The 16,177-nt window shown below is 40.4% G+C and overlaps 1 protein-coding gene across 1 annotated transcript in view; it reads right to left on the reverse strand.

Moving 5' to 3' along the window:
- Window positions 1-10,371, reverse strand: part of RAB18 (RAB18, member RAS oncogene family) — a 38,390-nt gene extending 28,019 nt beyond the window's left edge. The window contains exons 1-2 of the mRNA XM_053572725.1: window positions 10,118-10,371; window positions 5,306-5,361 (exon numbers count right to left, since the gene is read on the reverse strand). Coding sequence (XP_053428700.1) covers window positions 5,306-5,361; window positions 10,118-10,185 — 124 coding nt within the window. The 5' untranslated portion in view covers window positions 10,186-10,371. The remainder of the gene's footprint in view (window positions 1-5,305; window positions 5,362-10,117) is intronic.
- Window positions 10,372-16,177: the final 5,806 nt, after the last annotated feature.

The following is a 16,177-nucleotide window of genomic DNA, read 5'->3' on the forward strand; positions in this document are numbered from 1 at the left end:
TTAAGTTCCATACCTTACGTCCTTGCCAGAGTAGAAAAAGAACCCTAATACCTTCTTTTCAAACATTCTCATGTAACATCAAACGAAAAAAGAAAAAAACTGGTCAAGATATTCTTCAATTTTATGTGTATGGGTGTTTAGCTTTATGTCAGAAATTTTTATCTTGAATTTAGCTTTAAATATTTGTGTTTCATCATGTTTCCTTCTGAGACTTAAATATGCACATTAGGTTTCCTCTTATGATTTATCATTTTCTAATTTAACAGTTTTATTAATTTTGGTAAATTCTACCTGCTTCTTCTAATTCTAGCTTCCTTGTCTTTTACTATGTTTTCTATAATTTTACATTATCCATGTGGGTCTTGCCAGATTGCCCAGGCTAGTCTCGAACTCCTGACCTCAAGAGATCCTATGCCTGTATTCTCAGCTACTCTGGAGGTGAGGCAGAAGAATGGCTTGAGGCCAAGACTTTAGGACCAGCGTGGGCAATATATTAAGACATCTCTAAAAACAAATTTTAATTTTTTAAGGATATTTTAAATTCAATTTCACCTTCATTTCAGTGATCTTATTTTTAATTTCATTTATTTTTCCCATTTGATCAGTTTATACTGATTTTTTCAGTCCACTGTCACCTCCCTGGCCTCCTATATCAACTGCTTTGTGCTCTCATTGCTATACCCTTCGTTAAGTTTTTTAAACTAGGGCCAAATGTTCATGATTGTTATCTTCTTTATGGCAGTATTTTTTTTAGGTGAGTGTTCTTACCTGCCCTTTGTTTATCCGTTCCATTCTTCCTTTTTGGTTCCTGATTGTAGTGGCCTTGAGCTGAATGAATTTCTTTTCATTGTTCACCTTTGAGAGAGGAGCTGGTTTTCCTGGACCTGCTATTTATAGGAGGCCAGACTGGTTCCACTTCTGGACTGATAAAACTTCTCGATTCAGAGTTGTGTATAAGAGATAGTTTCATGTTTTACTTCTCAGCAGCCAGTGGCAGATAGGCAGACTTGAGGTTGTTCACAAAGGAAAGCCATTACAGACAGACGTAATACTTGTGGGGACTCCTTGTTTACCTTCAGTTCTCCAACTTCTTAGAATCAAATCAGGTACAGGAAAGCTCCTGCCATTAGCTAAAGAAACCCCTTCTGCTTTTGTAAACAAGGGATTTAGGTTTTGTACCTGAGAGGGCCTCTCAGTTTTACGGAGTGCTTCTAGCTGGCTCTGAGCTCTGCAGCTATGGCTCCTCCCTTTACTTCTTCCGAGGAGCAGTCCAATTCTCCACTGTTCTTCCCAGCAATTCCACATACTTTGTGGCTTGGGGTTTTAACTGTCTTCTAGTTTAGTAGAATACTGGATTTGTGTTCTAGTTTTTCCCCTCCCTTTGCTGTTTCTAGCTAATGGTCAGAAAACAAAAAAAAAAAATGCCAACTTACAGTACATCTCCAAACCCCAAATCCAAGAATTACCTTAAGAGTATTTTACATAAGTCACCACACAAGTTATGAGACAGACTGTGGTATGGTCCATTATTTCACTTCCAATAAACACAGTAGACAGTCCTTTCTGAGTCACACTTGCAAGTTTCAACTTGGCGGGTTTATCAGTGTTGCTGGGAGGGCTTCATTTGTTTCTGTTGGCGAAGATTTTCTTGATTTTTGTGTATCTAAAAATTTTTGGGACCCACACATACAAGACAGAAACTTAAGTGTCTCACTCTATCTCCAAAAGATGAATGTGCACTTCCTTACACCATTTTACTATGAGGTGGTAAAATACTATTTCCACAAAACACTAATTTCCACAATACCATTAACAATTGATTTTTAAAAACATGGGTTCATAGTTATACCCAAAGGCATAAGGTAATCTGATGCTTAAATGTAAAAGATATATATATATATATATATATTTTTTTTTATTTTTAAGAGCTGGGGGGAGTCTCACTATATTGCTCATGCTAGTCTTGAACTCCTGGCCTCAAGTGATCCTATGCCTGTATTCTCAACTACTCTAGAGGTGAGGCAGAAGAATGGCTTGAGGCCAAGAGTTTAGGACCAGCTTGGGCAATACAGTGAGACATTCCTAAAAACAAATTTTATACTTGATCTTAGCCAAAAGAGGCTAAGAAACAATAAAAAAATCTTAAATTTTTTTTTTTGGTAGAGACAGTCTCACTTTATCGCCCTTGGTAGAGTGCCGTAGCATCACACAGCTCACAGCAACCTCCAACTCTTGGGTTTAGGCGATTCTCTTGCCACAGCACCAGGCTATTTTTTTGTTGCAGTTTGGCCGGGGCCAGGTTTGAATCTGCCACCTTTGGTATATGATTTTTGTGTATCTAAATGGGGCGGTATATGGGGCCAGCACCCTACCCACTAAGCCACAGGCGCCACCCCAAATCTTAATTTAAAAAAAAAAAAAAATGCTTTTTAAAACATAAGACGCAGGGCCCATTTGGGGAACAAATTATATATATATATATATATAGTACCGTCAGCATGCTTTAATTTTCCTATTTTTTTTTTTTTTTAAGTAGTAAGGACAACCCATGATCTGTCCCTCTGCAAGCCCCCACTTTCATTTGGGTTTGACATACAGAGAGTTTCACATTTCACATACATACTCACTCCCTTCAGTAAAGTTTTGCCTTTAGGTAAGTTTATTTCCCTGCAAGTAACTAGTCCTCTACTCCTCAACATGTTCATACACATTCGGGTATGTTCTAAGCAAAATGAAGTTTTACTACTATGTAATTTTTTTAAATAATGCAGCAAAGCCAAAAAATGGAGAATTATTAGTGTTTAAAATTATTTCCTTTCCTATGACACGTAGGAAAGTAAATCATTTCCTTTCTTATGACACACAGAAGAATAAAACTATAAATGTCAATGTCACACAAAAGCCAAATGATGCCTGATATAATTTACTAAAAATATAGAGGTACTATGATAGAAAGAGCTCTTCCTTACAGAATTCCAAATAAAAAATGCAGACTGGGGGCATCTGAAAAGTCACCATTTGACAACCACCCAGTTTGAATGACAGAATCATGCTGTACTTATTATTTGTTACAAACTAGAATTGTCAATGAATGCTAGACATTAGAAAGAGGACACATACATAGTCTCAAAAGTATCTCTTCACAGTAAGTATATTAGTTACAAAAGGAAAGCTAACTTTACAGGGAGAAATCTGCCTCATAGCACCCTAAGTAACTGAAGTCCCATCACCAGCAATGAAACAAATAGCATATGCCTCCTGACATACTGCTCTAACAACTTTTGTAGAATTCCTGACAAAAATGCATAACTGGAATCTAACTCCGAGGACACAATGAACAAACACAAAGTGAGGACATTCTACCAAATAACTAGACTGCACTTCTCAAAATTGCCAAGGCCCTGGGAAGACACAGACCAAAGACAAGCTCTGATTAAAGACAAGAGAAATGACAAATAAATTCAATGGGTGATCTTAGACTGCATCTTGGACCAGAAACAACTCTTTTTCTGTGGCTACATAGGACATTAATGGGAAAACTGATAAAATCTGTCTGTAGACAGGACTGTATCCATGTCTTTTCGGAAACACACATTAATTCAAATAATTCATTCAAAAAAAGAATCTAGGCTGGGCAATATGGCTCATGCCTATAATCCCAACACTTTGGGAGGCCAAAGTGGGAAGATTGCTTGAGGCCAGGACTTCAAGCACAGGGAACACGACAAGACCCTGTCTCTACAAAAAAATTAGCTGGGCATGTGTCAGCTACTTGGGAGAACTACCTGAACCCAGGAGTTTGAGGCTGCTGTGAGCTTTGACTATATCACTGCACTCTAGCAGGAAGAAAGAAGGAAGGAAGGAGGGAGAGAGGGAGGGAATACTGCATATTATATGCATGTGTATGAAGAGTTATAAAGCAAATGTGATTATCAACATTTGGGGAGTTTTTAGGATACACAATAATTCTTTGTGCTAGTTTTACAACTTAACCTCTAAGTCTGCAATTATTTCACAACAAAAAGAAAACAAACAAAAGCAGTTAAATTATTTTCCCTAACAATAATGCTGGGATCATATTTACTATTTTCTCATCAGATCATGAAACTTTAGAGGTTAGGGAAAAAAAAAAAAGTCTCCCAAAACTTCCCAATATGCAGATGAACACAAAGAAGTCCAACAACTTGCTCAAGATCACATCTATCTCAAGGCAGAGCCAAGACTCCTATTCAGCTCTGACTCAGCTCAGGGAACTTTCAACTACTCCGAACAGTCTCTTTCTCACTGTGGTCTACTCTCTACACACGTGATACTAAAATATTGGCCTCTCTCTTCTCATATATTCTAACAAGTTAGTGCCACAAACCATTTTCAAGAAATCTAAAATTTTTAAAAGGCAGTTGGATATCACTGCTCATAACAATCCTTAATAACTAATATCGATAAACGTGTTTAGTTCAAAACACATGCCAAATACTTTAGTAAATGCTGAAAATACAAAATTAACACATTCTACATTAACATTAGGTCCATGGTGATAAAGACCAACTTTGTATTATTCATCATTATAATCCCCACGTCTTAAGACAGTGCCTAGCACACAATAGACACTCAAATTACTGTTGTATGCTGCAAAACAAAAGACAATCCACAGCACAAAAAAGAATCTGTGGTTTTAAGTGGCATAAGACAACGGATAAGGAATTTATTTTTGCTTGGTAAATCTAGAAAGGCTTCAGAAATTCAGACATCAAAGTTAAGTCCTGAAGGACAAATATAAGGAACAAATTTTAAACCAGTCGGATGGTAGTGGATTACTAGAATTTAACATTCAAGCCGGGCTCAGTGGCTCACGCCTGTAATCCCAGCATTTGGGAGGCCAAGGCCGAGACGGGTAGATTGCCTGAACTCATAGGTTCGAAACCAGCCTGAGCCAGAGTGAGATCCTATCTCTAAAAAATAGCCGGGTGTTGTGGTGGGCGCCTATAGTCCCTGCTACTTGGGTGGCTGAGGAAAGAGAATCACTTGAACCCAAGAGTTTGAGGTTGCTGTGAGCTAAGATGCCATAGCACTCTACCAAGGGTGACCAAGTGAGACTCTGTCTTAAAAAAAAAGAAGAAGAAGAAGAGGAACTTAACATTCTATACAATTCTCCACTGCAAAATTTGGTTGACTTTAACAAAAAAAAAAAAAGATTTCAACATACACGGAAGCAGTGCAGTGGTAAGTAGAGGGTAGGAGGACTTAGATAAAACAACCCAAAGGTAAGAAAATACTCAGCATTTTACTGGTTTTTTAAACTTACCTATTGTTGCTGCAAGTTCTGGATCAAAAGTATCATCTGTGAACCTCAAGAGCAGGCTAAAAGAGATGTTAAAAAGACAAGTTAGGAATTTGACTTCTTTTTCTTATATGATAAATGTAGGCACGATTGTTACATTTGTCCCAAGTTACTGGGTGCAGATAAGACCAGCTGGTGAAGGTCTGCTCCCAGGAATACTGCCTCGGAGCAGGTTCATACAGAGGAATTAATTATTGAAAAGGCGATTAGAAAATCCGAAAGCAAAGTAGTTTACTAGCAAATATATTCTCCATGTCCCGCTGAACACTCCAAGTACAAAAGGTGGTTTTATGTTGTTGTTGGGGTTTTTTTAACTGTACTGTTATGGCCTTTTCAGAACACAGCAACATGTAATGCCTTAATTGATACAGATGAAAGGGGGAGAAATAGAGTCTCTTAGAATGCAACGAACTGACTTTTTTAAAAAAATCTGAATTCAAGTAAAAAATAGAAAGGTAGGAAAGGCTAGCATTCTGTCACCAGTAGTATGACTACTACCTAGATGGGAAGAAAAGATACGGTACAAAGACAGCCCAGAGGACAACCGGAAAAGGAAAATCCAGTCAAATGCTAGGTGGGGCATAAAAAGCCAAGCAGGCAACTGAGAACTAGTGAAGACTTTTAAAGAAAGGAAAGACAAGAACTGCTGTATGTTTTGAAAAGTGAATGGCAGCAAAAAATGAGAGGAAATCAATAGATGACAACTGCCATGGTTGTGGTGAGAGATAACAAAGGACGAAACCTAGGAAATGGGAAAGAAAATAGAAAGAAAGAGAGGGAAGCAAAAGACCCCAGATGAGACGCGTACTCTAAAGAGTTTACACCTCTCAGAATTATTTTATTCAATATGAGGTAGAAGCGTCAATTAGAAGATGTCCAAAAATAAAATCTAAGCTTTCATTAAAGCCCTATATTTTAAAATTAATCTTCCCTCATATTAACTCCTGATCTAGAAAATTGTTCTACTGACCTGTTTGCATTAATAAAATTGAAGAAATAGCTATCAGATGCCTAAATTACAAAAAAATTATAAATATTCCTATAGGTTGTGATTATTACTGCTAGATATAATGGCCTTCTGGTAATTTGCAATGTCATTAATTATATTTGGTAGTTTAACTCTCACTTTCTTGATTTTGCTTTCTTGTGTTTACCATAAAACCGGTATCACAGAAGCAAAGTAAAATGGAAGAGTCAGACTTTAGATTTTTCTATTTAACATCATGACTACAGGCCAGGTGTGGTGGCTCACGCTTGTAATCCTAGTACTCCAGCAGGCTGAGGCAGGAAGATCTCTTGAGCTCAGGAGTTCAAGACCAGCCTGAGGAAGAGGGAGACCTCATCTATAGTAAAAAATTGAAAAATGAGCCAGGCCTTGGAGCAGGTGCCTATAGTCCTAGCTACTCAGGAAGTTGAGGCAGGAGGATTCCTTGACCTCAGGAGTTTGAGGTGCTGTGAGCTAGGCTGATGCCACGGCACTCTATCCTGCGCAACAGAGAGAGACTCTGTCACGATCAATTAATCAATAAATAAAATCACGACTTTTATTTACTTATTCCCAACATAAGTTGGGACAGCACTAATAAGGCTCTTAAAGACTACACATAAAAATTTTCTTCTCTCCCAACATACTCAGTTACCCAACATTTAAGAATAGAAAAGACATTATCTATACGTGGTCACCACAGACAATGTCATTACAAAAACATAGGCTAGCATAACCTTGCAGAGTAGTAGTAATGACAATACCGTACTAGTAATACAAGTGAGAACAGTGGTTTTGGCTACTAAATATTGAACATATGATAACGTGCCAGACACTGAGCCACAGGTTTTTCTTCTTTAACCACTAATCCTTACGAAAGTACCTGCCATTTGTAGTAGTTTGTCAGGAAAGGCAAGAAATCTATAGGGTGCAAAGCAACACATTTTAACACAGGCTCAGAGTATAAATCAAATTTACCCGGGGGTACATGGGTAGCCCAAAATGCATTCTAAATGCTATGCATGCATTTTGCTAGGGTCCATGTCTAAATTAGACTTTGAAAGGAATCCACAGGGCGGCGCCTGTGGCTCAGTGAGTAGGGCGCCAGCCCCATATGCCGAGGGTGGCGGGTTCAAACCCAGCCCCGGCCAAACTGCAACCAAAAAAAAAATAGCCGGGCGTTGTGGCGGGCGCCTGTAGCCCAGCTGCTCGGGAGGCTGAGGCAAGAGAATCGCGTAAGCCCAAGAGTTAGAGGTTGCTGTGAGCCGTGTGACGCCACGGCACTCTACCTGAGGGCGGTACAGTGAGACTCTGTCTCTACAAAAAAAAAAAAAGAAAGGAATCCACACCCCAAAATGATTAGGAATCGCCATTCTTACAGTACCGTCTATTTATGCCTTCCTATTTTCACAGTTAAAGGAGAAAAATACTTTCCATGCAGAGCTATGGATGGAAGGAGTAACTACCACCACACCATTTAAATAAGACCAGATTTATGATAACTAGTGTGATTATAACTAATCTGCATTTATTTGCAAATAGACACTAATAAAGAAGGAAAGAGAAGGGGTGTCCCAGGAATAGCAATTTAGATAACAGATGATCTCTATAATTTCATCCAGTTCTTGAAACACTTTGCTCCATCTTCACTGCACCAAGTCTAACCACAGAAGCAAAAAACTTATACATTTAAGAGATAGTGTCTGAAAGGTTTCAGTTTCAAACCCCTCACTTTTCAAATGAAGGCCTAGAGTGCTTACGAATCACACACCAAGTCACACAAGTGTGATCCCAGTTTCACAATCCTGATTTCTTCACTACTATCACATACCCTTTACAGTCCGACACTTATGAAATAAACTGAAATGTAATCCATCAATTTGGATTAGTTAAGCTATCCTTTTGTCGTGCAATAACTCCTCACCAACACAAGTACTATCTCACTTTCACTAGCTGCAGCACTGTAAAGAAATACAGACTACTTGTAGAATAACCCTTTAAGATCATAATCATGACAAACGTCTCTGAACTAATATCCCCTAAAAGGCATAAACATCTACTTTAGTAGAGTCAATCACTCTCACATTGTCTACAAAGGTAAGTGTTCAAGACTGTTTTCCATACCATATCACATACGCCAATAATGTTATATCCATCTAGAAAACTCAACTTTCTCCCTAAATGAAATCCTACATACTGAGGTAAAAGTTTATAGCAGATAAGGCCCAATAATTTTGTTCGAGTGTAGCAATCTAGGGACACCAAATACATCTTTCAGACCTGACTCTGAAAGAGGACCCTTGTTGATGTACTCCAGTTACCTGTACCTCCAGTTAACCTTACAGAAAATTTTAACACACCTGAATTCATCATCCATACATTTAGATAGAACACTACCCAACCATTTTATAGGGGCGAACCACATGAAATGACAACCATTCTTGACTTCATGTACGAACTTAAATGAGAACCGTATCTCAAGGAAAAAAGCAGAAAAGAATATAGGAATGTTCAAGTATGGAATTCCTATTAAGACAATGTTTACTGTATTAACTAACTTTTCAATCCTAAAACACATATGTGCAATAATAGATGATAAACACGAAAATAGTATTATTCAGCTCCTTAACGTGCAGACACACACAAATCATACTGTTTTGCTAACCACAGTGCTTCATGAAACTATTTCTTGGTAAGTGGAAAAAAATCCCTCACTCGAAAATACACAGTGTTAAATGACAGAAAAACTATGACAAGGTATTTAAAAATACATAATACCTCAATATACTACATAATAAACTTTCAAATCCTTAAGTATCTAAAAAAGACTTTATGATTTTAAAAGTTATTTGACAGATGCGAGTATCAGAAGATATAGCTAAAACATGAAACTGCTTACAGCCTCTGGAAGTTTAAATGTTGTGAAAAGATCGAGACCGCCTGGAATATAACCTAATCATAATCACGTGGCAAGAATGACTTCACCTGCAGAACTTTGTTCCCAGACCGGAATGAAATTACAACCCTCTAGCAACATCCACGTAGATTCACGTCTTACCTTATACTTTACTATTGTACGTACCATTTCGCCCAAGGAAAGAGTAAAAAATGAAAAGGCGCAATACCGTGCTGTCGTCCTTCTACTGACATACGATTTAGCAAAATAACAACTACACTTATTTTCAAAAGTGATACACAGCTTACACACATCTTACACTAAAGTGAATTTGTGAAGCAGTCACAACCCAAGGAATTCTTTCACAGCCGACTAATGCAAATAAATAAGTAAAAGAAGTGGGGGAAAGCTACGCCAACGTAGGCCAGCCATATGACCTAAGGCGTCCTGAAACTTCCTGTCCAGAACATTACGTAGAGAGAGCCCCACAGACATATCAGACTGATAAAGTTACAACTCCCAGGGTGACAGGTGGCCTGAAGCCCGAGGGGCTCGGACTCGGCCAGACTCGGGCCCGAAGCCGCCCGCCACGCCCTGAGCTCCGCGGCAGCAAGCGCCTGCCGAGCCGCGGCCCTGGGAATTGGTTTTGTTTCTTCCCCCACCCCTCCTGGTGCGACAGGAGGCAAAGCGAACTTGGGCCTGGCGGAGGCCGCGAACCAGGCAGGCCCGGGTGGGGCACGGGGCGCAGGAGCCGCCAGAGCGCGCGGCCGAGAGGCCGATCCGGGCGCCAGAGAAGCCGGCCGGGGCCCGGCCGCCGCCGTTTTCTGTTCCCGTCTCGGCCCTGTAGACAGCGGCCACGGAGGCAGAAAGAGCCCCGCCGCGCAGCCCGCCTCACCTGGACTTGCCCACCCCACTCTCGCCGATGATGAGAATCTTCAGGGTGGTCAGCACGTCCTCGTCCATCCTGACCCTGCTCCGCTCCGAGCCCAGCTGGCCACCCGGGTCCGCCTCGCAAGCCTTCAGCAGCTGCCGCGCATGCGCGCCGCTCCACGGCTGCCACCTCCTTTTAACACCGGCTGTTTAGGTTGCGGAATCCCGGGACGCCCCAGTTCCGCCTGGAGGTAGCTCTGCGTCTGCGCACGCCCTGAGTTCCCAGCGTCTTTCCGGAGCGCGTGTTCCTCCCGTGCGCAAGCGCAGATGGAGAGGGGTGTGCCTGATTTCGTCGAATGCCTCGCAGGCTCTATCTCGGACTGCCGGACCTTATCCCGAGAGTGTGAAGTTGTTTATTTCAGCAGCTGCGCATAACAGCTGCATTGCCGTGCGCAAAGCATTGTGCTTGAAGCAGGCTATCTTAAATTTGGGTCTGGCTCAGCCCTGTAACCGCCTTGCCTGTTTCCCCATCTCAGAGACAATAGGACCACTTAGAGTAACATTTGCTATTTAGAATTGCTATGAAGATTAAGTGAATGAATTTGAAAGACAGTTTGTTAATTAAAGTGCTCTATAAAAGGTGTGATCAGGTGTTATCTTCCTGTTTTCCCTCTGTTAAGTGGAAGAAATACTCTTCACATGTTAATTTATCTTTAAAGAGAGTTGTGAACTTCACGTAGATGGAGGCATATGAACCTCTGGTGGTGCAGCTTCAATTATTCTTACTCATAAGAACTGCAACACCACACTGAAGGAATTATATGTATATACCTGTCTCCTTCGCTAAGTTGTAAATCTTAGTGAAGGTACCAAACTTCATACATCTAGCAAAGTGGTGCATGGCAGAGAACTAATAAACATTAGTTCTCTCTGGTTTCCGTATGCTTGCAGGTCATATTCAATAGATACTTGATTAAACAATAGTAATAAAATTTACAGTAAGTTAAATGCCTGGAAAAGCTCATTCACCGGGTATCTAAATGACTCCTTCACCTCCTTCAGGTCTTTGGTCAAATGGTGCCTTCTTAAGGAGGCTTTGTCTATCCCTACTACTGAAATTTGCAAATCCCTCCAGCACTCACTAGATCTTTTCGCATTATTTTTCTGCAAAGCACTAACAATCCTCTATTCAGTACTATGCATTTTACTACTTTATTTGTTCACTATCTAATCTTCCCAAAAAAGAAGAGTGGTCTCCTGAGGGCAAGGATTTTTTGTCTCTTTTGTTTATTGCAATGTCTTCAGTAAGAATACTTTCTTGCACATAATATGTGCTAAATAAGTATCTGTTGAATTAACTGAATAAACGTTCTAATCCATTCCTAACCTTGGAGAATGATGACAATGAGACAACTTTAATCTCTTATAAAGCAGTCCTTGAAAATTCAGTCAAGTCTATCCAGCTTACTTTTGGCTATAATATCAAGACCTTATTTGTGAGGTTCACAGTATTGTCAAGCTCCCCTGGTCTAGAGCAGTTAATTCTAGAAGTGTGGTCCCCAGATCCCTAGAGAAAACCTTTCAGAGAGTTAGCAAAACCAATAACATCATAGTTAAGATGTTATTTACTTTTTTCACATTTATACTTTAATGACAAATACACTGACATTTTCCAGAGGATGCATAACATGTGATTAGCAAAACAGATTGATATAAGAATTAAGATTTTTTTTTTTCAGACAGTCTCACTCTGTTGGCCCGGCCAGAGTGCCATAGCCTCAGCATAGTTCACAGCAACCTCAAACTCCTGGGCTCAAACAATCCTCCAGCCTCAGCCTCCCTAGTACCTGGCATTAGAGATGCCCACCATAGCCAGCTAATTTTTCTATGTTTTGTGGAGATGGGATCTTGCTTTCCTCAGGCTGGTCTGTAACTTCTGACCTCAAGTGATCCTCCCACCTAGAGCCCCCAGAGTGCTAGGATCACAGGTGTGAGCCACGGTACCCAGCCCAGCTATTTTCTATTAAATTGGATATTTAAGAGATGTTCTAATATGCAAAACATTACCATTAATTAAAATGATTATTAAATAATTATTTATTAATATATTAATGTTAATTTATTTAATAATAAAATAATTATTAAAATAATTATTTTCATAAACATTCCTTTTAACTTGAAATAGGTTTATTATTACTTTAAGTGAATTTATACATATGTTTAAACTTTTCTCAGTTTTAATTTCTAATGGGTAAATATTAATAGATGTAACCACATAATCAAAAGCTCTTTTGGGTCCTCAATAATTTATAAGAATTTATACAATTCTTATATAACTATTTATACCATAATTTTTACAACCAAAATGTTTGAGAACTGCTGCACTATACTAGTTACACCAGGATAAACACAAAAATAAAAACTTCATCAATAAACCCAAGCCTGTAGTTGCAACATGTAACACTTTGGCAACACCATATTCTGTTGGCTTTCCTCCTACATCTTGGCCATTTCTCATTTTATGTGATCCTTTTGCTCATCCTTTAAACATGGGTTTTAGTCCTTTGGGTTTTAGCCTAATTTTATCTTCTTGCTCTGTAGACACTGTTCTTCTTGGTTGTATAAGGCTTCTTCATCCCACTTACTTTGACGAGTCCCAAAGTTGCATCTCTGGCTGTTTCTCTCCTGAGGATCAGGCCAATGCACACAGCTGCCAAGACATCCCCACATGGGTTACCCAGGTGGAGTATACCCAGCTAAACATGACTGGCACTGAACTCATTATCTTGGCCTGCATGCCAGCATTTTCTCCTGACTTCCTTCTTAATGAACGACATTAATACCCACTTAACTTCCCCTTCCTCACTTCCCACCTCCATTTAATTCTCACCGTTCTGCTCCTTCAGCATGCCTGAAACTTATCAACTGTTTTCCTTGGGATCCTCAAACTACGTCCCAGGGGCCACATGAGGCGGTGTGATTGTATTTGTTCCCGTTTTGTTTTTTTACTTCAAAATAAGATATGTGCAGTGTGCATAGGAATTTGTTCATAGTTTTTGTTTTTTTTTAAACTACAGTCCGGCCCTCCAGTGGTCTGTGGGACAGTGAATTGGCTGCCTGTTTAAAAAGTTTGAGGACGCCAGTTACCTCAGCATCATCGGATGGTGGGATTACCACATCACCTGCCCAATTGGCCTTCCTGACTGCACTGTCCTCTCCCCCTCTTACTGTTTTCTATACTGCAGCCAAAGTGGTATCCCAAAAACACAAACATAATTGAGTCACCCTGCCTCCTTAGAACCACCCAAAAGCTCTTCACTGCCTCTACAAGTGGTGTTATCTCATCAAGAGGCCTGATTCTCTCTCCAGCCTCATCTCTTGCTATTCCATGCCTTGCACGCTCCATTCCAGCCAAATGAAATTCCTTTGATATTTTCAATGAGCCTTGTTTTGCTTGTCACCAGGACCTTCCTTGCACGTGTTGTTCTTTCTGCCTGGAATATTCTCCTGTTCCCCACCCCCTGCACAAATCCGTACACGCACCTTCACTTGGACGTCTCCTACTCATCTTTCATAGTCCAGATTCTGGATTCCTGTTCCTGGGAGAATCTCCTCCATCTCTCAAGTCAGCATCACATGCTCCTCATAAGTGTTCTGCTTGTGTCTTATGTTTCTAACGCAGTGTGTATCCTGAAGTATTGTAATTGTGTGTTTCTCTATTCCCCTACCAGAATGCATGCTTCTTGAAAGCAGAATTGATTAATAGCCTGTTCATTGTTTCATCTCTAGCATCTACCATAATGTCTAACCTAGAATGGTGGAACAAAAGAATTTGTTGACGTGAAAACTTTAAGTCACCCTCAGGAATTTGGAACAAAGTAGTCTTTTTGTTTTACGTGTTCTTGATATAGGTTGGAATGCCTCTTGAATCTCTATCTTGAGCGTTAGGGGGAAAAAAAAACCTCAATGACTTCTAAAGCAGGCCCATTAATTATCAAGTACTGCTAGAAAGAAAGTAAGCCCAGATAAGGGAAGTAGTACCATGCATTTTACATGTTAAATGAGTAATATGGATGGTAAATGCTCCAGAAGTTCAGACAAGAGTAATTAGTCACTGGAGCTTAGAGCAACCAGAAAAGACTTGACAAGGAAGCAGGACTTGAAAGATGGGTACAATTTAGACAGTCATGGGAAGGGTTTGCACTGCTAGAGGTGGAAATGTACATGGGATAAGAGAACCTACCTAACAGGCATGGGAGATTTATGCTGGCAACTGATAGGAAACAAACAGTGGAACGTGAACTTGAGACAACTCTGCTAATCTAAGGAGTCTGTGCTGTATTTTAAGGATAATGAAATACCAAAGGCTTTCAGGCACCAAGGTGCCATGTAAACTATAATCTTTTAGATGGATAAATCTGGTTATATGTAAGAAATATTAGAGAAAGGGCAGGAATAAAGGCATAGAGAATTCAGAGGAAATCATTGTAGTCTTGCATGTGGTAGATGCAGGGAGCTGACAATAAAGGGATGTATACAAAACACACACAGAATAATTGCCCCACACTCAGTGAGAGAGAGGGAGAACAAAAGAAAGGGAAAAAACACCAAGGATTTCTTCGTTGTTTCAACCCTTAGCACCACCAGTCCAAAAAAGAAAAATAAAATAATCCCAAGACAGAAATAGAGAGTTTGGTTTCAACCATGTTCAATTTTATGTGAAGGTAGGCCTTGGATGCAAAATCTTTCAGAACTCTTTTAGAGCTGTGGTTCTAAAACTCAGAGTAGATAGCAAGACACCAAAAAAGAAGTATTTGGGAGATGACATTGCTAACCAATGATCTAACCTAGGTGTTCTGTTCTAGATGCTATGATGCATCCATCCCTGGGGGAAGAAAGTCAAATTCTTTCTCAGGTTTTGGCACACCTGACAACTGACTGTCCTCTTCCCTTTGGGTCCATCTTCTGGCATGCATTATTTCCACGATATTTAAAGATATGATCAGCTAATACAGGAATATTGAATATCTAAGGCAATAGTCTTAAGACCTGAAGTTTAGGACAACCTATGAGCAAGCCCAGTATGTAGGCTGAGATTGAAATGAACAAACCACTTAGAGGGGGGATGGAGAAGGCCTCTTCTGTGTCTGTCAGCAACATGCCCACAGAGGGAAGCCTTAAAGAAGGACCATGGGGTAGAGACCATTTAGGACTTTTATCCATCCTTTTGTTGTTCTTTTCAACATTAGTGATGAAAAGAGGAATAGAGATGCTGCTTGCCAAACTCACATCCTCTGAACCATTGTAAGCATTGTCAGTCACGGCTTACTTAGGGTTGCTAGGGTCCAAGTAGTTAGGGCAAGTGTTCATGGCTGGAGTTCAGGTGCTAGCAGTGAGAGAAGTCCTACAGCATTGCCCCCAACACCCACATACACCCCATCCAGCCATATTTCCCCGTGGCTGAACTCCCCGCAGGTACTGCGTCTCCTTCCCTCCATTGAAACTCACTCAAAGATGAGTTCATTTTGTTCTATTTTTGTTTTGTCTTTTAGAGACAGGATCTGGCTGTTTTCCAGGCTGATCTCAAACTCCAGTGCTCAAGAGTTCCTTCTGCCTCAGCCTCCTGGGGACTCCAGATATGAGCCACTGTGCCTGGCTTAAGTAGGAGGTTAATTTCATTGGTTAGTTGTTTTGGTGAAGGCCTGGGGATTTGAAAGAAAAGGATAAAAGGTCTGTAGAAGAGGCACCTCAAGTGTCCTTTTTGCCCCTTGGGTGAGGTGTCAGCTTAGGGGTGATGGCCAAAGGCTGGAGTTGGCCTTTTTAGGCTTTGCAACTTGACACAAATGGTGCTGTCTGAAGGCCCATAGCACAGTGTGACCAGACTGAGAAAAAGACCCTTGTGCTGTTATTCTTCATTAGACCCAAGACCCTTTCCTGCCTTTTTCTGCTATGCCCTGGACTTCACTGGTGTTGCCACCATACTCCACCACCAGCATACCCCACACCAGAAAGAGCTAGTACAGACTGTGGAATGGTCCGATGCGGGCTGAATTATGGTGGCAGCAGGGAGACAATATTCTGTAAG

This window comes from Nycticebus coucang, chromosome 20, assembly GCF_027406575.1.
Source record: "Nycticebus coucang isolate mNycCou1 chromosome 20, mNycCou1.pri, whole genome shotgun sequence".
Lineage (NCBI taxonomy): Eukaryota > Metazoa > Chordata > Mammalia > Primates > Lorisidae > Nycticebus > Nycticebus coucang.